The sequence below is a fragment of the Rhinopithecus roxellana genome, chromosome 7, assembly GCF_007565055.1.
Source record: "Rhinopithecus roxellana isolate Shanxi Qingling chromosome 7, ASM756505v1, whole genome shotgun sequence".
In the NCBI taxonomy this organism is placed as follows: Eukaryota; Metazoa; Chordata; class Mammalia; order Primates; family Cercopithecidae; genus Rhinopithecus; species Rhinopithecus roxellana.
The window spans coordinates 93,544,757-93,567,074 of NC_044555.1; the positions used below are offsets into that span (position 1 = coordinate 93,544,757).

The window sequence follows — 22,318 nt, forward strand, 5'->3', positions numbered from 1 at the left end:
GTTCATAAACCAGTTGGAAAGACAGGTACATTGAGTAATTTTAATAAGGTGTGATCAGCACTATTACAGAGACTGTGAGAACACAGATAGTTTCAGGTAATGGGTGATAAAATACTATGTTTTTGCCCTCTGCAGGTTCACAAGTTCAGTCTACAATAGCAATGTCCAATACAGTGGTCAGCCACATTTCAAGTGCTCAACAGTCACATGAGGCTAGTGTCTATCACACTGGATAGCTGAGCACAGATACTTTCATCATCCATGGAAGAGGGGGTTAACTATAGCTGCTTCCAAGACAGCAAGGGGGCAGGGCGCAGTGGCTCACACCTGTGATCCCAGCACTTTGGGAGGCCTAGGCGGGTGGATGCTGAGGTGGGCAGATCACGAGTTCAGGCGATCGAGACCATCCTGGCTAATATGGTGAAACCCCGTCTCCACTAAAAATACAAAAAAAAAATTAGCTGGGCGTGGTGGCACGCAGCTGTAGTCTCAGCTACACGGGAGGCTGAGGCAGGGGAATCGCTTGAACCCGGGAGGCGGAGGTTGCAGTGAGCTGAGATCGTGCCATTGCACTCCAGCCTGGACAACAGAGCGAGACTCTGTCTCAAAAATAAATAAATAAATAAATAAATAAATAAACCAAGACAGCAAGGAACATTTCCCATATGTGAAGCCTGTGGTACTAGCTATCAATTCCCCAAATGCAACCCCCTCTCCCACACCTTGGCTCCGGTATATTTTGTAGTACAGGCTCCCAAGAGAAAGAATGCATGAAAGTACTTTGTAAACTATTAAGTGATACAGAAATGTGATATAATAAACAGGCTCAGAGTTCTTTCATCATAGCTTTGGCTACTTCGAGCAAATTATAGCTCTTTTCTCAAACTACTCCCACCCCTATAATTGATGCCAAAGTGTTCTGAAAAGAAACACGGGCAAAATGGTTATCCTAGGGCTAAAAATCCTGATTATACCTACCTTGAGGTTTTTAATCCGGGACCCTACTTCACCACCCGCCTTCTCTGTCACTGTCTCTACAAAGGAAGGACACGAATTAAGACTTCCAAAAGAACAAAATATTTATTTTTTAAATTTAAGAATTATCAGAAACCTAAGTAATGGGAATTGGATCCTCATCGGGGTCTTCTGGCAAGTCGGAAGCACCACCCTCTCCTGTAGCTCGATGCTTCTCTAGTTTAGCAATCAATTCTTTCGCTGGATTGAAGACGCCATTGGTCTGCTGGTCACAGACATAGCAGCGCGGGGTGGTGCGGAAATGCTGCAGTGCACAGCTCTCGCAGAAATAATGCCTGCACTTGGTGACAACTGGGTTTTGGAAGCTCTGGCGACAGATGAAACACTTGAATGGTATTTCCTCATCATCGCTTCCCACTTCATAGTTTTCATCCTCATAGACACCATAGCGACCCTCATCAAGCTCACGTTCGATCTGCCACCCATGCTTGTAATCTGAACGGTCATGGAGGAATTTGCAGCTGTCTCCGAAGCCACAGAAGCCAGTCTCTTTGTAGTCCTTACAGATGTCGGGCTGGTAATCCCAGCGCACGGTGGCACGTAGATGCTCGGGCGCTCGGATGGGGCCCTTCCTCACCATCCCGGAAGAGGCATTGCCCATAGACGTATCCTTGGGCTTCATGTATTTCTGATAATTGTTGATTCCCCGATAGATCTTGTCATCCTCCTTGCCCCTCAGCTCCTCCTGGATCTTCTGGCTGCGCTCAAAGATGGCTTGTGCATCGCGCTCTTTCTCTGTGTCCAGCTCATAGACAGCTGTCGCCCCCATATCCTCTGGTCCCACGGGTTTCGCGGAGCGGGTGGATTTATAAACCACGCCGAGACTCTCGGTCTCATTTTCCTCCTCCTCCTCGCTGCTCAAGTCGCCGTAAGCTGCCTTCTGTTTACCACTGTCACGAGTCTTCTGTATCATTGGATTGTGGGTCGCCCGCTTCTTTTCCGGTCGAACCACAGTGCAGCCTTCGTCGCTACTGCTGCCGCTGTCTCCGGGCTCTGGGTCGCAGGCCGGGCGCTTTCTGCGTCCAGCAGCCCCTTTCCGCCCAGGCTTTTTGAAAAGGAAGGTGCACACCTGATCCGCCGTCTTCCCTGGAGAAAACTGCTCTGCCATTTTAGAGTCCCGAGCTCCGAAACGGCCGTGGCTGCCGGGGTTGCCCTTGGCCTCTGCACGTCACTCCACGTCGCGCGCTCCGCCGGGAGTTGAAGCAAAAGACACTGACGGAAGAGAACTGCGAGAGCGCGAGCGCCAGCCTCTCTTGAGCCCTGGCAGATTCCGTCGCTTCCTCCGGAGCCGTACGTGGCACCGCCCCGCTCGCGGGCGGCCGCGGGGCTTACTGGGAAGGAAGCCGATCCCGGTCACCTTTCTAGGACCCAGAAGTAGGGTTTTGGCCTAGTAACGGGGCAGAGATGTGGTTCGAGGTTCTCCCCGGACTCGCCGTCATGGGCGTGTGCTTGTTTATTCCAGGACTGGCTACTGCGTACATCCAGAGGTTCACTAACGGGGGCAAGGTAAGGCGGCTTCCTGGGCCCGGGGGCCGACTCCACTGGCTGATTTCCGAAAAGGGTGGTGGGCAGAGAGGCAGTCAGCCTGCGGACCCTCTCTCCGAGGCCGGCCCTCTGGTTTCTTCCGGTTGCCTAGAAGCCGAGGCTTGCGAAACGAAGCGCGGTAGAAACCACATCCTGCTCTAGTGAAAAACAGCGTTTCTGTATATCAAAGTGGGCCTTAGGGCAGAGTAGCGACGCGGGGGCCGGAAAGGTAGATTAGCAGAGGTGGCTCAAGCATGAGAATCGCTCACTGCAACCTCCGCCTTCCGGGTTCAAGAGATTCTCCTGGCTGGGCGCGGTGGCTCACCCCTGTAATCCCAGCACTTTGGGAGACCGAGGCGGGCGGATCACCTGAGGTCGGGAGTTCGATACCAGCCTGACCAACATGGAGAAACCCCGTCTCTACTAAAAATACAAAATTAGCCGGGCGTGGTGGCGCATGCCTGTAATCCCAGCTACTCGGGAGGCTGAGGCAGGAGAATCGCTTGAACCCAGGAGGCGGAGGTTGCAGTGAGCCGAGATCGCGACACTGCACTCCAGCCTGGACAACGAGAGCGAAACTCCGTCTCAAAAAAAAAAAAGAGAGAGATTTTCCTGCCGCACCCTCCTGAGTAGCCGGGACCACGCCCGCCTATTTATTTATTTATTTTGGTAGAGACGGAGTTTCATCATGTTGGCGGGCGAGGCTGGTCTCGAACTTCTGACCTCAGGTGATCCACCCGCCTTGACCTCCCAAAGTGCTGGGATTACAGGCGTGAGCCGCCGCTCCCGGCCACCCTTGACTTTTTTATTCCCCACTTTCTTTTGCAAGCGTTTAGGAATTTACTGCAAGGTCTTATTTTTTACATCAGGATTCATTTTCCCCTCTTAGCCCTTCACATCATCTCTAGAGTACAGAGTATAAGTTTATTTACTTTTTGAATTTGTGATTGTCCACGTGTGATCTACAGCTGTTGTTTCTTAGTGTCCCAAAAGGCAGCAACTAGATATTTCTTTTTTTTTTTTCTTTTTTTTAAAAAGGAAAAAAAATTCATGTTGGTTAAAATAGTGTAAGAAGTCACGGTCACCAACTTAATCCTAAAGTTTAGTGGTCTGATTTCATTTAGGAGATTCTGTTCTTGTACTACTAATTTGCATTTTTATTTGAATGATGATTCCATTTCTTTAGAATGTCCCTTCTAAAAATTGTAATATCCATCAATTGGGTCACTCACTTTTATAAACTGCAACAATAATTGTCTCTTATTTGAAGGAAAAAAGGATTGCTCATCTTGGGTATCACTGGCAACTGATAGAAAGAGATAGGCGCATCTCTGGAATTAATCGTTACTATGTGTCAAAGGTAAGAAGCCACTCTGATGCCAGCCTTCTGCCAGGGTTGAGGTGGGTTCTGGTAATGCCTTGCCAAGGGTCATACAGTGCTAATATATAATTAGCATTTTCTTATCTACTAGTGAGGTTGGCATCTTTTTACATATTTAATCTTTTATGTTTTTTTTTTTTTTTAGTTTTTCTTACTGCCGTATATTTCTTATTCTGTGGATTGTTGCCTATATCCTTTGCCTGTTCTATTGTTTTGTCTTTTTTCTTTTCAATCTATAGTTCTTTATGTATTCTAGACTTTAATTTTTTGTCTGTTTTATATATGACAAACGTTTTTCCCAGTCTGCTGTTTGTCTTTTTCACTTTATGATGTTTTTCATCAGGTAGTTTTAAATTTTGATATTCAATTTATCATGTTTTGTTGTTCTGGATTCTGAGTTTTTATGTCTCCCGTACAAAGGCCTTTTCTACCTAAGGTTATAAAAATACGTTAAAAAAAAAAAAAAAGAGACAGTCTTGCTGTGTTGCCCTGGCTTGCCTCAAACTCATAGGCTCAAGTGATGTTGCCTCAGCCTTCAAAGGAGCTGGGACTACAAGTGTGCCATACCTGGCTCATAAAAATAGTTTTAAAAAGTAATTTCTCCTAATATTGTTAGTTTCTTTTAAAAACATTAGTTATTTGGTCCCATCTACAGGTCATTTTGGAGTATAATGTGAAGGGAGGATTAACATTACTTTTTTTCAAGAGGTAGCTAATTATCGCAATTACCCATTTATAGAACAATTTAGTAGTCCTAGCTACTCAGAAGGCTGAGGCAGGAGGATAGCCTGAGCCCAGGGGTTCAAGGCTGTAGTGTGGTAGGATCGTACCACTGCACGCCAGCCTGGGTGAGAGAATGAGAGCCTGTCTCAAAAAAAAAAAAAAAAACCCACCAAACACCCAGTTCATTTTTATTTGTAATACCACTCTGGTATACTAAATTTCCATATACACATAGGCCTGTTTCACAGATGTGCTTTTCTGTACTCTAGGTCTGCCTGTTCCTGCAACAATACCTCATTTAAAGAATTACTATAATTTTATATTTGATTCAGTTATGGCATTGCCATTTTTGTAGGTCAAAAGCGATCAAGCAGTAGCATTTTCATAAGGTTCAACCTAACCGTATGTTTTTTTTTTTTTTTTTTTTTTTTTTTTTTTTTTTTTGAGATAAGGTCTTGCTCTGTCACCTAGTCTGGAGTGCAGTGGTGCAATCTTGGCTCACTGCAACCCCCACCTGCCAGGTTCAAGCGATTCTTGTGCCTCAGTCTCCTGAGTAGCTGGGATTACAGGCATCCGCCACCATGCCCAGCTAATTTTTTTTTGGTAGAGACGGAGTTTCACCATGTTGGCCAGGCAGGTTTCCTAACTCCTGACCTCAAGTGATCCACCCACCTCAGCCTCCCAAAGTGTTAGGATTACAGGCGTGAGCCCCTATTCCTGGCCCTAATAGTACGTTTTTATATTTTGTAAGAGTAGTTCATTCTCATAATTCTTTTAAAATGTTTACTTTTTTTTTTTTTTTTTTTCCGAGACGGAGTCTCGCTTTGTCACCCATGCTGGAGTGCAGTGGTGCGATCTCGGCTCACTGCAAGCTCTGCCTCCCGAGTTCACGCCATTCTCCTGCCTCAGCCTCCGAGTAGTTGGGACTACAGGCGCGCACCACCACGCCCGGATAATTTTTTGTATTTTTGGTAGAGACGGAGTTTCACCGTGTTAGCCAGGATGGTCTTGATCTCCTGACCTCATGATCCGCCCACCTCAGCCTCCCAAAGTGCTAGGATTACAGGCGTGAGCCACCGTGCCCAGCCAAAATGTTTACTTTTTAATATTTTCTCCTTGCTCGTTTATTCCTCACAGCAAACCTAAGTAAATAGTATTTCCATTTTATAGACAAGGGTCAGAGTGATTAAATAATATTATAGGGACTCAACCTGGGTGATACGCCTCTCAGTGGAGGGGTAGTTGAGAATCTAATCTAATGCACATGATAATAGATATCTACTTATCTGGAGCCATATTTCTCAAAGTATGGTCTAAGAATAACCATCAGAATCACCTGGCGTGTGAGACAGAATTAGGATTTCTAAGAGATGGCTCCAAGAAGATGCAATTTTAACTTCTCTTAAGGCAGTTCTTCCTGTAATAGTAAACCAAATACCTGGACTATGTTATTTAATACCTTTTAATACCTAGAAGAAGTGTCATCACTGATTAGTCTTTTTTTTTTTTTTTTGAGACGAAGTCTTGCTCTGTTGCCCAGGCTGGAGTGCAGTGGCACGAGCTCGGCACACTGCAAGCTCCACCCCCCAGGTTCAAGCGATTCTCCTGCCTCAGCCTCCCAAGTAGCTGGGATTACAGGCACGCTGTAATTTTTGTACTTTTAGTAGAGACGGGGTTTCACCATCTTGGCCAAGCTGGTCTTGAACTCCTGACCTCGTGATACACCCGCCTTGGCCTGCCAGAGTGCTGGGGTTACAGGCATGAGCCACCGTGCCCGGCCTCATCTTTTAATTTATAGCTTCTGAAGTATTTGGTTGTCAACTTAGTGAGATCCAGTAGGTATTTTGAATAGATAGTGTAGTGCTTGTCGGAGAAGGGTTCTGGAGTTGGGGTCCCTGGACTTGAATTCTGGCTCTGCTAATTCCTTATGGACTTAAGCAGGTGACTTTTAACCTCTCTGAGCCTCCATTTCCTCGTTTGTAAAAAAATGGAATGATAATAATAGTATCTACCTCATGTTGGCTGTTATTTTTTAAAACAGATTTTACCTTGTCCTCTGACTCACTGAGGTGCTTTGTAAAAGGATCCAGGTGGAGGCTGGGCACGGTGACTCACGCCTGTAATCCTAGCACTTTGGGAGGCCGAGGCAGGTGGATCACCTGAGGTCAGGAGTTCGAGATCAGCCTGGCCAACATGGCGAAACCCCTTCTCTACTAAAAATACAAAAAATCAGCTGGGCATGGTGGCGCACGCCTTTAATCCCAGCTACTTGGGAGGCTGAGGAAGGAGAATCACTTGAACCCAGGAGGTGGAGGTTGCAGTGAGGCGAGATCGCGTCACTGCACTCCAGCCTGTGTGATGGGAGTGAGACTCCATCTCAAAAAAAAAAAAAAAAGGATCCAGGTGGTAAGGAGTTGCTTGACTTTAGTTCTGATTGGGGGTGGGGGAAGGTTTGTTTCATATAAAGCAATATGCTGCTGTCAGAAAATGAAAACTAGAAATCATTACAGGTTATTCTTTAGTGATTATAAAATTTAATCCGGCCGGGCGCGGTGGCTCAAGCCTGTAATCCCAGCACTTTGGGAGGCCGAGACGGGCGGATCACGAGGTCAGGAGATCGAGACCATCCTGGCTAATATGGTGAAACCCCGTCTCTACTAAAAAATACAAAAAACTAGCCGGGCGATGAGGCAGGCGCCTGTAGTCCCAGCTACTGGGGAGGCTGAGACAGGAGAATGGCGTGAACCCGGGAGGCGGAGCTTGCAGTGAGCTGAGAGCTGGCCACTGCACTCCAGCCTGGGCGGCAGAGCAAGACTCCGTCTCAAAAAAAAAAAAAAAAAAAAAAATTTAATCCAATGTATTGTTGCAGTTAGAGAAATGTGGGATGTGGAAGCACTCTTTTTAATAACAGAATGCCATTTAGTGACACTGGAAATAAAAGTACATGGCATGTCTTTGATGGGAACAGACTTGTCACATTCTCCTTTTTAAACTGTTTTTCAGGGTTTGGAGAACATTGATTAAGGAAGCATTTTCCTGATTGATGAAAAAAATAACTCAGTTATGGCCATCTACCCCTGCTAGAAGGTTATACAGTGTATTATGTAACATGCAATGTGTTATGTAGTGCTTAATAAAAATAAAATGAAAAAAATGCATTTCTTTTTTTTTAAATATGTTACACAAAATCAAGCAATCTACCCAATGTAATCTTTATCACTGAAAAAAAACTGGAAGGCAATTGTGAGGCTTGTATAGACATAATGTACATCCATAATGTACATCAAGCATCTGTCTCTGTGCCTAGCACCTAATACTTCATAAATTGTAGTTGCTACTACTGTAGTAGACACTAGTATATTTTATTTAACTTTATTTATTTTTTATTATTTATTTATTTATTTATTTATTTTTGAGATGGAGTCTCGCTCTGTCGCCCAGGCTGGAGTGCAGTGGCCGGATCTCAGCTCACTGCAAGCTCCGCAGGTTCACGCCATTCTCCTGCCTCAGCCTCCCGAGTAGCTGGGACTACAGGCGCCCGCCACCTCGCCCGGCTAGTTTTTTGTATTTTTTAGTAGAGACGGGGTTTCACCGTGTTAGCCAGGATGGTCTTGATCTTGTGACCTCGTGATCCGCCCGTCTTGGCCTCCCAAAGTGCTGGGATTACAGGCTTGAGCCACCGCGCCCAGCCTATTTGTTTTTTAGACAGACTCTTGCTCTCTTGCCCAGGCTGGAGTGCAGTGGCTCAATCTTGGCTAATTGCAATCTCCACCTCCCAAGTTCAAGTGATTCTCCTGCCTCAGCCTCCTGAGTAGCTGGGATTACAGGCACCTGCCACTGCACCTGGCTAATTTTTGTATTTTCAGTAAAGATGGGGGTTCACCATGTTGGTCAGGCTGGTCTTGAACTCCTGACCCTATGATCCACCTGCCTCGGTCTCTCAAAGTGCTGGGATTACAGGTGTGAGCCACCGCACCTGGCCAGTTTTTATGTTTTTAGTAGAGATGGGGTTTCGCCATGTTGGCCAGGCTGGTCTTGAATTCCTGACCTCAAGTGATCCATCCGCCTTGGCATCCCAAAGTGCTGGGATTACAGGCGTGAGCCATTGTGCCCGGCTGACACTAGTAAATTTTACAAACATAGTTTCTTCAGAGATGACTGGGGAATACAGAAAAAGTATTTTTTTCTAGTTCCTTTTCTGAGTGGATCCTACAATGTTTAAAATTCCAGTTGGTTAGGTTTGAGCTGAGAGGGGTGTAAGAAAATAATTCCAGGTTGGGCGCGGTGGCGGTGTGAGACAGGAGAATGGTTTGAACCCGGGAGGCAGAGGTTACCTTGAGCTGAGATTGTGCCACTGCACCCCAGCCTGGGTGACAGAGTGAGACTCTGTCTCCAAAAAAAAAAAAAAAAAAAATTCCAGCTGGGACATGTTTAAAACAGATTGCACCTTCAACCTTCATGCATTATGTATAGTATCTAACAAATAGTATATGCTTAAGTTAATTTTCGTTTTAGTATACGGCAACAGCAATCATTTGGTTTATTAAAATGAGAGTGTACTGAGCACTTGAAATAGAGATGCATGTTCAACGTTAAAGGTAACCAAAGATGAAGATCTGAAAAGATAAAACTAAAGATGGTGATAACTCCGTGTGTATAAAGCAACACCACAGATGACGCTTCCAGGTGAGAATACTAAGTTGCTTTTCATCGCTTATCCAGTTAAACATTTGATCTGAACACGCCTGCGCTGTGTGATTGCCATTGATTTCATTTTATAGGGCAGGGTTTATAGAAGGAAGTGGCGTTTAAACTTACAGTGGTGGCTAGATTGTGCCATCCCTTGATCGGCAATGACCTTTACTTTTTACTGTATAAGGAAAGCCTGGTCATGATTACAAATTTAATACGGCCTGTATTATCATTTAGTGCTTCACAGGCCTTGGGTAATTGACTGTTAGAAAAACTATCCCTGGCCGGGCGGTGGCTCACACCTGTAATCCCAGCACTTTGGGAGGCCAAGGCGGGTGGATCACCTGACATCGGGAGTTCAAGACATGACCGATCAACATAGAGAAACCCCGTCCCTACTAAAAATACAAAATTAGCTGGGCGTGGTGGCGCATGCCTGTAATCCCAGCTACTCTGGAGGCTGAGGCAGGAGAACTGCTTGAACCTAGGAGGCAGAGGTTGCAGTGAGCCGAGATTGCGCCACCGCACTCCAGCCTGGGCGACGAGCGAAACTCTGTCTCAAAAAAAAAAAAAAAAAAAAAGTCCCTCGAAAGGACGAAAGAGGACAGGTAGTACACATAGGGAGTTGTGGATACAGATGTGTTGAAAACATGACTGATCCTATTACTACTTTTATTGATTTTTAGGTCTGTTATTTCTCCATTTTGCCTGTGGGCAGGGAGCATCCCCTGAATTTTTATGTCCTTAGATGACTGTCACGGCTGCACAGCTGTATAGTGAGGGGCTACAAAATAACAGGTAGAGTTGGTTAGGTTCACGGTTAGAGTCCAGATTCTTCACTGCCCTTTTTTGTAGCGTCTGCTGTGAAATTGAGCTTTATTTTTGTACTCTACTGCTAGGGGATGAGCCAGATTAAAGCACTCTGAAGATAGAAGATTTAACGGTGGTGTGTAGTCTAGATTTCTTTCTTTTTTTTTTTGCAAGTGCAATTAGAAGGGTTTTCTTACAGCAGCTCTAACTGATGTGGTACAGCTACTGATCTCAGATCCATCTGTCACCAGTTTTTAAGGCCTGTTAAAATGCTGCTTAGGAAACAATCCCATTTGCTCGGTTTTATTTACTATCATTAAGTTTTTAAAAAATAGATGTTATATTCAACTAGCTCAAAATCCAACAATATGAGGTATGCAGTGAAAATAGTTGCTCTAATCCCCTGCCCAGCACCTGTCAATTGTCACACCACCCCAAAGGGTTTCTTTTTACTTTATTTTTTTTTTGAGATGGTGTTTTCGCTCTTGTCACCCAGGCTGGAGTGCAGTGGCGAGATCTTAGGTCACTGCAACCACCGCTTCCTGGGCTCAAGTGATCCTCCCACTTCAGCCTCCTGAGTAGCTGGGACCACAAGCACTTACTCCACACCTGGCTAATTGTATTTTTCATAGAGACAGGGTTTTGCCATATTGCCCAGGCTGGTTTCGAACTCCTGGGCTCGAGAGATCCGCCAGCCTCGGCCAGGCATGAGCCACCACACCTGGCCAATAGGGTTTCTTTATGCACATACAAATACAAACGGGCTCTTCTGTCTTGTATGCAATGGTAGTGTCTGACACATACTATTCTCACTTCTTTGGAAGTTTGGAAGAATGGTTCTTGTTTGAAATTACATCTACCAGGTTGTTACTTGTAGGGTCAAATAAAGTAGTCAATAGGAAGAGACTGAAAAAAGATAGAGGAAGCCATATATATTCAGAAGGAAGAGGAAGAGAATGGCGCTGCCTTTTCCTTGGGAACCAAATGATCATTTAGCCAGTGGCAGAGCTGGGACTGGAATCCTGATGTTTTGACTCCCAACCTAGTGTATTGTTCTTTGTGGCTTACTTCACTAAACACTGATTGAGTAAATGCTACATGCCAGGTGCTGTACCTCAGATTTGAATATGACACCACAGGCCGGGTGCGGTGGTTCACGCCTGTAATCCCAACACTTTGGGAGGCTGAGGTGGGCAGATCACTTGAGGCCAGGAGTTCGAGACCAGCCTGGCCAACATAGTGAAACTCCATCTCTACCAAATCATAAAATGACTTAAAATAAATGAATGTGACACAGAACTGCTCTGCAGGAACTTAGTCAGTGGGAGTGACAGACAATTATGTGAAGGATAAGTGCTGTGACAGAAGTTTGCAGAAGGTGCTGTGGGAGCACAGAGGTGGGGTAACCCAGCCTTGGGTTGAGGGGAAAGGAAAGAGCTTAGGGATACGTTTCCAGAGGATGTCTACACTAAGCTGTCTGGAAGGCTGGATAGGATTTATGAGACAGAACTGAGGGGAGCACATTCCAAGCAGAGAGAACAGCATGAGGGTGGGGACACAAATAGCATGGCTATGTGGGAAACTCTACAAGCAGTTCTGCAGAGCAAAGAGTGCGAGGCAGAAGAGAGGGACTAGAGAGGTTGGCAGGGCCCAGAACCTGAATGTCTACCACTGGGTGTTGGAATTCCTCCTGAGGGCGACTGGGGAGTCTAGCAGGAAGCAGGAGAGTGATGCGACTTGTGCACATCTGCCTGGCTGCTCTGCACAGGGTGGGTTTAAAGCAGTGGTTCTCAGCTGGGTGAGTTTGCCTCCCAGGGCATATTGGAACATTTGCAGACATTATTCCTGGAGGCAACAGGTATGAGTGGGGAGGTGTTGCTGCCATCTAGTGGGTAGAAGCCAGAGATGCTTTTAATCATCCTAAATTGTACAGGACAGTCCCACATGACAGTTTCCGGTAGCCTTAAGTGTCAATAGTGCCAAGATTGAGAAACTCTGAAAACAGTAGCAGGGTCTCCATTAAGGAACACAGTAGGAAGTATTTTTTAAAAAATTCTGCCTGGGCACAGTGGCTCACACTTGTAATCCCAGCACTTTGGATGGTTGAGACAGGAGAACTGCTTGAGCCCAGGAGTTCAAGACCAGCCTGAGCAACAGCGAAACTCCTTATCTGTTTTGAAAAAAGTATTAAAGAGTCCAGGCGCAGTGGTTCACACCTGTAATCCCAGCACTTTGGGAGGCCAAAGTGGGTGGACCACTTGAGGCCAGGAGTTTGAGACCAGCCTGGCCAACATGGTGAAACCTCATCTCTACTAAAAATACAAAAATTAGGCCAGGCGTGGTGGCTCACACCTGTAATCCCGGCACTTTGAGAGGTCGAGGCAGGTAGATCACCTGAGGTCAGGAGTTCGAGACCAGCCTGGCCCTGGCCAACATGGTGAAACCCCATCTGTACCAAAAATTACAAAAATTAGGCGTGGTGGTGTGCACCTGTAATCCCAGCTACTTGGGAGGCTGAGGCAGGAGAATCACTTGAAGCCGGGAGGTGAAGGTTGCAGTGAGCCGAGATCAAGCCACTGCACTCCATCCTGGGTGACAGAGGGAGATAAATAAAATCAAAAATTGTTGGGCCTTATGCCGGGCACCTGTAATCCCAGCTACTAGAGAGGTTGCAGCACAAGAACTACTTGAACCCAGGAGGCAGAGGTTGCAGTGAACTGAGATGGCGCCACTGCACTCCAGCCTGGGTGACAGAGTGAGACTCCCTCTCAAAAAAAAAAAAAAAAAAAAAAAAAAAAAAAAAACCCATTACAGAGAGAAAAAAGTTTTAAAAATTCCTAATTATTTGGAAACGTATGGGAGCAATTTCCCTTCTCCCTCCCTCTCCTGGTTCTTTTTTTGATCCAGATCTCTGTTGGCTCATCTGTAAACTTGAACCATATCCTTCCCCTGGAAGCCTTTGTTTTTCCAAGGAAGTATCCTAATGTACTTTTTTTCTTTCTTTCTTTTCTTTTCTTTTTTTTTTTTTTTTTTTTGAGATGGAGTTTTGCTCTTGTTGCTCAGGCTGGAGTGCAATGGCGCAGTCTCGGCTCACTGCAACCTCTACCCCCAGGGTTCAAGCAGTTCTCCTGCCTCAGCCTCCCAAATAGTTGGGATTACAGTCATGTGCCACCACACCCAGCTAATTTTTTGTATTTTTAGTAGATACAAATCTGCTTAGCCAGGCTGGTCTCAAACTCCTGACTTCAGGTGATCCACCTGCCTCGGCCTCTCAAAGTGCTGGGATTACAGGCGTAAGCCACCATGCCTGGCCTCCCAATGTACTGTCAGTGATGTGCCTCAGCTTGAGAAGGCACAGAACAACATGTTTCTTTTCCAAATAGATGATATAAGATGTGGCGACACAGAATGTTGGGAGTAACTTCACGTCAGGAAGCTGCACCACCTGTGGGTTGTGTGGCCTTTGGTCGGTCACATCACCGATCTTAGCTTCAGTTCTCCCATCTCTCAAGTGAGGACAGTATGTGCTCTGCATACATCCCTGGGTAGCTGAGAAGATCTCACAAAATCGTGTATGTGAAGTAGTTTGTAAGTGTACAGCCTTGTGCATGTGGAATGGACCATTGCTGCATTTTGAGTACCCCTTTAACAGCTCTCCAGCCGACCCCCAAATCTCTCAGGCACTTACACAAAAGTGATGTTGGGAGGACCCTCAGGCCAGGTCTTTGGTCCCCTGTTAGAGTGGTCACAGCTAGGGAATCTCAGAGCACTGCAAGGACAACAGACAGTAGGAACTTTGATGAAGACACTAATTGTTTGGAAGGTGTTTTCTGAAAGCAGAGGTAAAAACGCAGTTTCATGCCACTGTGAGAACTGAGTGCCTAGTTACCTCTCTAAACTCTTGCTACTTGCTCTGCTCTAAGGGAAGGTGCTGAATGGACTTAGGACTGAAGCTGACCATTCTTACCAAGAAGCTTCTGGTTGAGGGTAAGGGATGGAGGATGAGAGTTAAACATCAGTTGGTTTTCAAGATTCCATATCACTCTGATACTTCTGTGAACTGAGAAATTATTCTCCTGTACTTCTGTGGGAAACAAGGCTCATGGTACAATTTTAGGGTTTTTTTTTTTTTCTATACCAAGTGTATAGATGTGGATTTTAGATATCGAAAGAGACTGTCATTCAGCGTATTGGTTTGGGTCTGTGTGTGCTTGTGTAATGCTCCCTCTGTCATCTCATCCATATCCTCCAGGCCAAATATTTTATCTCTGAGGTTTGAATACTCTAGAATATTCCTTTTTTTTTTTTTTTTTTTGAGATGGAATCTCACTGTGTCACCCAGGCTGGAGTGCAATGGCATGAGTGGTGGAGTGCTTGGCTCACTGCAACCTCCGCCTCCTGGGTTCAAGTGATTCTCCTGCCTCCGCCTCCAAGTAGCTGGGATTACAGGCACCTCCCACCACGCCTGGCTAATTTTGTACTTTTAGTAGAGACGGGGTTTCACCATGTTGGCCAAGCTGGTCTTGAACTCCTGACCTCAAGTGATCAACCCGTCTCGGCCTCCCAAAGTGCTAGGGTTACAAATGTGAGCCACCACATATGGCCAATTGTCACATTTTGATGCAGTTTTGATAAAAGGCAGGGAAAAAAATTCCTATAAAGAATAAATCCTGTTATGTTTACATAATCTTTAATTATTAAGTTTTTTGGCATATTTCTGTACCCTATATGTCTTATGCTGTTGTCTGTAATACTCCTTCGTCCAACCCCAAATACTCTTCTGCAACAAAAATCCAAATAATTGCTTTTAGGATTTCCACAAATCTTGATTCACCGTTAGACACATAATTGTTCTTTACAGGGCACCACTGAGAAAATGGCCCAGCAGATATTACTTGTATAAACTCAAGTAACTCTTGCTTTATTAGTTTGAACACATTTGGTATCATCTGTTGTTTTGGTTCTTGGTAGGTGCCTTCCTCGGTTCCAGCAAACATGGAGAGACCAATTATTATATTTGGGCTGGAGAGTGGTCAGGCAATAAAATTTATAAACAACCATGCAATTTTAATTATGACCCCAAATAACTATAATCCCAAAGGCAACAGAAAGAAGGTAGGGAGAACACTGGGAACACTGAGCATTACTGCCCCAAGAAAACAAAGATATTTTCCATGTGATTAAGAGTTTCTTTGGTGGCCGGGCGCGGCAGCTCACGCCTGTAATCCCAGCACTTTGAGAGGCCAAGGCAGGCGGATCACCTGAGGTCAGGAGTTCGAGACCAGCCTGACCAACATGGAGAAACCCTGTCTCTACTAAAAATAAAAAATTAGCCCAGGCATGGTGGTGCATGCCTGTAATCCCAGCTACTCGGTAGGCTGAGGCAGGAGAATCGCTTGAACTTGGGAGGCGGAGGTTGTGGTGAGCTGAGATCATGCCATTGCACTCCAGCCTGGGCAGCAAGAGTGAGACTCTATCTCAAAAAACAAAACAAACAAACAAAACAAAATAAAAAAACCCAACCAAACAAAAAAACAGTTTCTCTGGTATACTGTGCCTATTCGCTCTGTACCACCTGCCATGTTGCTGGGGAGTGTTTCATTCAGCAGATAGATTTTCCCTCTAAGCCTAATAAACTTCGTTTCTAGAGGCCAGAAGTCACCCCGGCTACCAGAGGCTTCCTCTTCTCTCTTACATCTAAGAACTTAGTATTTGGGGTGGGGTTGGTCTGGTCTCTAGGGAAACCCTGGAGTTTTCATACAGTGCCTACAAGAGCAGCACACTCTAGTTATGACCGTGGATCTCAACCTCAAGACATCACTATCAAAAATCCAGCCATTGGATTATAAATCATGCTACTATAAAGACACATGCACACGAATGTTTATTGCGGCACTATTCACAATAGCAAAGACTTGGAACCAACCCAAATGTCCATCAATGATAGACTGGATTAAGAAAATGTGGCACACATACACCATGGAATACTATGCAGCCATAAAAGAGGATGACTTCATGTCCTTTGTAGGGACATGGATGAAGCTGGAAACCATCATTCTGAGCAAACTATCGCAAGGACAGAAAACCGAACACCGTATGTTCTCACTCATAGGTGGGAATTGAACAATGAGGTCACTTGGTCACAGGGTGGGGAACATCACACACCGGGGCCTGTCGTGGGGTGGGGGGAGAGGGGGAGGAATAGCATTAGGAGATATACCTAATGTAAATGACGAGTTAATGGGTGCAGCACACCAACATGGCACATGTACACATATGTAACAAACCTGCTTGTTGTGCACATGTACCCTAGAACTTAAAGTATAATAAAAAAATGTTTTTTAATCCAGCCATCAGGAACAGTTTTGCCATAGTACTTTTGTTCTGAGGGAGGCACTATTCAATGAGGTACTCATGCTCAAGGATGGCCGGGATATTCTGAGAGGTTTTTGTGACATCATGACTCTCAAGGACCCACCCACCTGGGCCTGACTACCACAGTACTCAGGTCTTGGCCTTTACTGTTAGAGGATGGGCCTCTGCTTGGGAAAGGCCCTGGTTTCCTACCACCTCCTCCCTCTTTCTTCACTCCCACTAGGGCAGTCCGGTGGCCTTTGAGACGTGAAGCAAAGTCACTTGCTTAGAACTGAGGCAGGAGAATAGGGTCTGGAGGCAGGGAACCTAAGGCCATTTCACGCTGACTTCCTAGAACTAAATTGAAAGGAAAGCCCTAACTTTCCACGCCCAAGTAACAAAAGAACCAGAGGTTGCTCCCCTTGCAAACCCCCACCTTTCTGTGTGGCAGATGGGAAACTGAAAGTACCTCTGATTGGTTGAAAAAAGCAGATGGGAAATTGAAAGTACCTCTGATTGGTTGCTTTTTGCAACCAATCAGACGTTTGCATAGGAGTGTAACTTTGTAACTTCACTTCAACCTCTGATTGGTTGCTATCCTAACCAATCAGACGGATAGGGGACCAAGTCTTCGTTTGTATAGAAGGGCAACTTTGTAACTTCACTCTAGCCTCTGATTGGCTGCTTTCCACAACCAATAAGATGTTTGCATAGGAGTGTGACCTTTGTAACTTCACTTCAGCCTCTGTGGGCTGCAACTTCATGAACATGGGGGTGAACACCAAGTGACCAATGGTAAACCTCTAGCGGGTATTTGGACCCCAGAAGATTGTGTATCAGGGCCCTTCAGCCACTGCTCCGCCCGTTCTCACACTGTGGAGTATACTTTCACTTTCAATAAATCTCTGCTTTCCTTGCTTCTTTCCTGGCTTTGCTGTGCGTTTGTCCAATTCTTTGTTCAAAATGCCAAGAACCTGGACAATTTGCAGTAAAGACCCTCTACTGGTAATAGAACCTGCCCAAATCCAACATGCCTCATGTTTTGGGTAAGAAAGCATTTCATTGTCCCCTGCTTTGACTTACTTGCTATTTTTTCATGTGAACACACTTTGTCTTCCCAACTACATTGTAAGTGCATCGAGGGTGGGAACTTCGTCTTAAGTCAGTTTTACTTCTCACAATTCCTGCCACCTGCGCACTTTACAGTCCCTTAAAAGATACATGGTGGCCAACTGGGTTCATTTGACAAGCAGAGAATGTCAGCGTTTAGCTTAGGCTTGTGGCTAGCCTAGGCTAGACAGAGCCCTCTCTTCCTTGTGCTGTGATGTAGACTACCCCTGCCTAGGGCATCTCCCTGGATTTTCTTCAGTTCAAGAAGCTAGGCCAGGCGCGGTGGCTCACGCCTGTAATCCCAGCACTTTGGGAGGCTAAGGTGGGCAGGTCAGTTGAGGACGGGAGTTCGAGACCAGCCTGGCCAACATGGCAAAACCCCGTCTCTACTAAAAATACAAAAATTAGCAGGGTGTGGTGATGCATGCCTGTAATCCCAGCTACTTGGGAGGCTGAAGCAGGAGAATCGCTTGAACCCGGGAGGGGGAGGTTGCAGTGAGCCAGGATCGTGTCATTGCACTCCAGCCTGGGCGACAAGAACAAGACTCTGTCTCAAAAGAAAAAAAAAAAAAAAAAAAAAAAAAAGAAGGGTAAGGAGAAAGAAGAAAGAAGCAGCAGCTAAGAGAGTGTGGGCCAGGCGCGATAGCTCATGCCTGTAATCCCAGCACTTTGGGAGGCTGAGGCGGGCGGATCACTTGTGGTCAGGAGTTCGAGACCAATCTGACCAACATGGTGAAATCCCGTCTCTACTGAAAATACAAAAATTAGCTGGGTGCGGTTGGGAGGCTGAGACAAAAGAATCGCTTGAACCCAGGAGGCGGAGGTTGCAGTGAGCCGAGATCGCGCCACTGCACCCCAGCCTGGGCGACAGTTAGACTCCGATTAAACAAAGAAAAAAAAAAAAAAAAAAAAAAAGAGTAGAGCGTGTGAATCTGCAAGGCTCTCCAAAGCAGTTCTCTCTAGTGGGGCACGACATCCTTGATACAAATTCCCCCCTCCCCTCCACTCCCCACATGCAGGACAAGGGAAGCGCTGGCCCTCTCGCTCCCTGGCGGTCTGTCTAGCTCCCGGCAGCCTCGGAAAGCCCAGGACAGTAGGGCAGTGTACTTGCGACCAGCCCCGCCCATCGGCTCCTGGGGAGCGGAGAGGACTCACTCCACGTGGCCAGGCCTGCATCAGGCTGTGGCTCTGTCGCCCAGGCTGTAAAGCAGTGGTGCGATCATGGCTCACTGTAGCCTCGACCTCCCGGGCTCAAGTGATCGTCCATCTCAGCCTCCCAAGTCCCTGAGTCCACAGAAGCGCGCCGCCACGCTCGGCTAATTTTTGTTATTGGGGCGGCGCGTCTTGGTGCAGTCTCCACGTTCTTCAAGAAGAACGCGGACGCATCGCTGGACCACGCGCCAGCGGGCAGCAGGCGCCGCCTCCCTGCCCCCCATAGTCCGGATGCTTCCAGAGGCCCGTGGCGGGGGTGTGGCGCGGGGGGTGGGGAGTCGGGTGGGAGTTACGGCTTCCCAAGCAGCCAAGTCTGTTTTCTTCCCGAGGAGGGAGGGGCTGAGCTTGGCAAGCCTCTAATCAGCTTCTCCTGCTCTGCCCCGCCTACTCCTCCCAGCTCTCCCCTCCATCTAGGCTTGCAAGCCATTTTCTCCACTCATACCTGCACTAGCATCTGAGCAGGGAGTAGTTTGGAAGAACCTGTCCTCCGCGCTGCGTGAGGATTCAAAAGGCCTCTGGACCTAGAGAGCCCTGGAAGCCAAAATTTGTGCGTTTCAGTAAGGGGCTTGGCTGCGGGTAAGAGGTAAAGTTCTGGACACAGAAGTTAAGCTTCTGCTTCAAAGAAGGAGCCTTTCTAATCTGCTGGGAAATCTCTCCAGGTTCCCTCCACGAAAGCATTTTGCCTGCGTTTGTCTCCTCTGGGCAATAAGGAATCCTACTCCCAGCCCGTTGGGGTGGCTTACCCCTGTAATCCTAGCACTTTGGGAGGCTGAGGCAGGAGGATAGCTTGAGGTCAGGAGTTCGAGACCAGCCTGGGTAACATAGTGAGACCTAGCCTCTACAAAAAATTAGCTGACCGTGGTGGTGTGTGCCTATGGTCTCTGCTACTTGGGAGGCTGAGGCGGGAGGATCACTTGAGTCCAGGAGGTGGAGGCTGCAGTGAGCCGTAATCACACCACTGCACTCCAGCCTGGGTGACAGAGTGAGACCCCATCTCTCCCCTCCCCCCACCAAAAGAAAAATGAAAACAAAACAAGGGGGAAAAAAAGTCCTGGCCCGGTGTGGTAGCTCGCACCTGTAATCCCGGCACTTTGGGAGGCTGAGGCTGGCGGATCCCTTGAACTCAGGAGTTCAAGACCACCTTGGGAAAAATAGCAAAAACCCGTCCCCACAAAAAAATACAAAAATTAGCTGGGCGTGGTGGCGGGCGCCTATAATCCCAGCTACTCAGGAGGCTGAGGCAGGAGAATCACTTGAACCTGGGAGGCGGAGGTTGCAGTGAGCCGAGATGGTGCCACTGCACTCCAGTCTGGGCAACAAGAACAAAACTCTGTCTCAAAAAAAAAAAAAAAAAAAAAAAAAAGAAAGGCTATCTAATCATTATAGAGCGAGATTATGATGTACCAGGCATTGTTCTTGGTCTTCACATGAATTGTCTGGTTTGATCCCCATAAAACCCCTATTCTGTAGGCATTGTTATTAACCCCATTTTATAGACAAGGGAACTGAGAAAGAAAAATGTTAAATTGTTCCTGAGTGTAAGCTGATAAGCACTATATCTCTTTCATCTTTGATTCATAAAAGACATCTTTGAAAGCTGTGAAAGGAAAATAAAAACTTGGGACCCCAATTCACTCTGCCAAAAGGAAAAAAATTAAACTGAAAGCTGCGTCATGAAAGAAGCTGCCTTTTCTTTTGTTCCTGAGCAGACAGCTACAAATAACAGGTTAAATATCTTCACCTGTAGCTACTCTACGTTTACTTTATCTTATGTAAAGTGCTGATTTAATGAGCAGGAGACGGATACATAACTGATTCTTCCCCTACCTGCTCTTTTTCTCTTGCAACATGTGGATTCAATAATGTGACCATACCTTCCCTCTCTTCCCTCATGCTTGCATTTCCCCTTTATTATTATTTATTATTATTATTATTATTTATTTTTTTTTTTTGAGATGGAGTCTCACTCTGTCGCCCAGGCCGGAGTACAGTGGCCGGATCTCAGCTCACTGCAAGCTCCGCCTCCCGGGTTTACGCCATTCTCCTGCCTCAGCCTCCCGAGTAACTGGGACTACAGGCGCCCGCCACCTCGCCCGGCTAGTTTTTTTGTATTTTTTTAGTAGAGATGGGGTTTCACCGTGTTAGCCAGGATGGTCTCGATCTCCTGACCTCGTGATCCACCCGTCTCAGCCTCCCAAAGTGCTGGGATTACAGGCTTGAGCCACCAGGCCCGGCCTATTATTATTTTTTGAGACGGAGTCTCGCTCTAGTTGCCCAGGTTGGAGTGCAGTGGCGCGATCTCGGCTCACTGCAACCTCCACCTCCCGTGTTCAAGTGATTCTCCTGCCTCAGCCTCCCGAGTAGCTGGGATTACAGGTGCCCACCACCATGCCCAGCTAATTTTTGTATTTTTAGTAGAGACGGGGTTTCACCATATTGGCCAGGCTGGTCTCCAACTCCTGATCTCAGGTGATCTGTCTGCCTTGGTCTCCCAAAGTGCTCGGATTATAAGCGTGAGCCACTGCACCTGCCCTTGCATTTCTCCTTTAAATACTGAAGCCTGGGCTGGGCGTGGTGGCTCAGACCTGTAATACCAGCACTTTGGGAGGCCGAGGCACATGGATCGCCTAAGGTCAGAAGTTCAAGACCAGCCTGACCAACATGGTGAAACCCCGTCTCTATTAAAAATACAAAACCTAGCTGGGCGTGGTGGTGGGCGCCTGTAATCCCAGATGCTTGGGAGGCTGAGGCAGGAGAATCGCTTGAACCCGGGAGGCAGAGGTTGCAGTGAGCCGAGATGGTGCCACTGCACTCCAACCTGGGCAACAAGAGCGAGACTCCGTCTCAAAACAAACAAACAAAACCTGAAGCCTGGTCGGGTGAGGTGGCTCATGGCTGTAATCCCAGCACTTTGGGAGGCTGGAGCAGGAGAATAGCTTGAACCCAGGAGTTCGAGACCAGTCTGGGCAACAGAGTGAGACCTTGTCTCTACAAATAATTTAAAAATTGGCCAGGTGTGGTGGTGGCACACCTATAGTCCCAGTTACCTGGGAGGCTGAGGTGGGAGAATCACTTGAGCCCAGGCAGTTGAGGCTGAGGTGAGCCATGACTGTGCCACTGCATTTCAGCCTGGGTGACAGTGAGACCCTGTCTTTAAATAAATAAATAAATAAATAAATAAATAAATACTGAAGCCCTCAAAGTCATCTTTGGAGAAAGGCACAGACCTGTCTCCCAGACACATCCTTAACCTTGGCAAAATAAACTGGTAAATTGAGACCTGTTTCAGATAACTTTTTGGTTTGCAAAGCAATGAAGTACACATGGGAAGTCCTAACCTCAGAATTTGGAAATGAAAAAGTAAAAGCTCAGCCAATGAAGTCAGACAGCTTTGGATTTGAGTTTGGGACAGTACTTGCTGTGCCTCAGTCTGTTCAACTGTAATATGCAAATACTAATACTTACCTCATAATGCTA

General features: G+C 46.6%; 2 protein-coding genes across 2 annotated transcripts; one reads left to right on the top strand and one right to left on the bottom strand.

Moving 5' to 3' along the window:
• Positions 1 to 1,061: 1,061 nt before the first annotated feature.
• On the bottom strand, positions 1,062 to 2,351 carry RNF113A (ring finger protein 113A). The gene has a single exon (XM_010375059.2). It carries the CDS (start codon positions 2,141 to 2,143, stop codon positions 1,112 to 1,114), a length of 1,032 nt encoding a protein of 343 aa, XP_010373361.1. The 5' UTR covers positions 2,144 to 2,351; the 3' UTR covers positions 1,062 to 1,111.
• Positions 2,352 to 2,408: 57 nt separating this feature from the next.
• NDUFA1 (NADH:ubiquinone oxidoreductase subunit A1) lies at positions 2,409 to 7,821 on the top strand. Its single transcript, XM_030934494.1, has 3 exons — positions 2,409 to 2,541; positions 3,830 to 3,919; positions 7,667 to 7,821. The coding sequence occupies exons 1-3, from the start codon at positions 2,440 to 2,442 to the stop codon at positions 7,685 to 7,687; spliced, it is 213 nt and encodes a 70-aa protein (XP_030790354.1). The 5' UTR covers positions 2,409 to 2,439; the 3' UTR covers positions 7,688 to 7,821.
• The last annotated feature ends 14,497 nt before the right edge of the window (positions 7,822 to 22,318 follow it).

What these genes read in the sequence shown, in the direction of transcription:
- NDUFA1 (XM_030934494.1), top strand. Translation starts at nt 2,440, where the DNA reads ATGTGGTTCGAGGTTCTCCCCGGACTCGCCGTCATGGGCGTGTGCTTG. An exon ending in GGTTCACTAACGGGGGCAAG is followed by an intron (nt 2,542 to 3,829) that starts GTAAGGCGGCTT and finishes TCTTATTTGAAG; the next exon opens with GAAAAAAGGATTGCTCATCT. An exon ending in ATCGTTACTATGTGTCAAAG is followed by an intron (nt 3,920 to 7,666) that starts GTAAGAAGCCAC and finishes ACTGTTTTTCAG; the next exon opens with GGTTTGGAGAACATTGATTA.
- RNF113A (XM_010375059.2), bottom strand. Translation starts at nt 2,143, where the DNA reads ATGGCAGAGCAGTTTTCTCCAGGGAAGACGGCGGATCAGGTGTGCACC.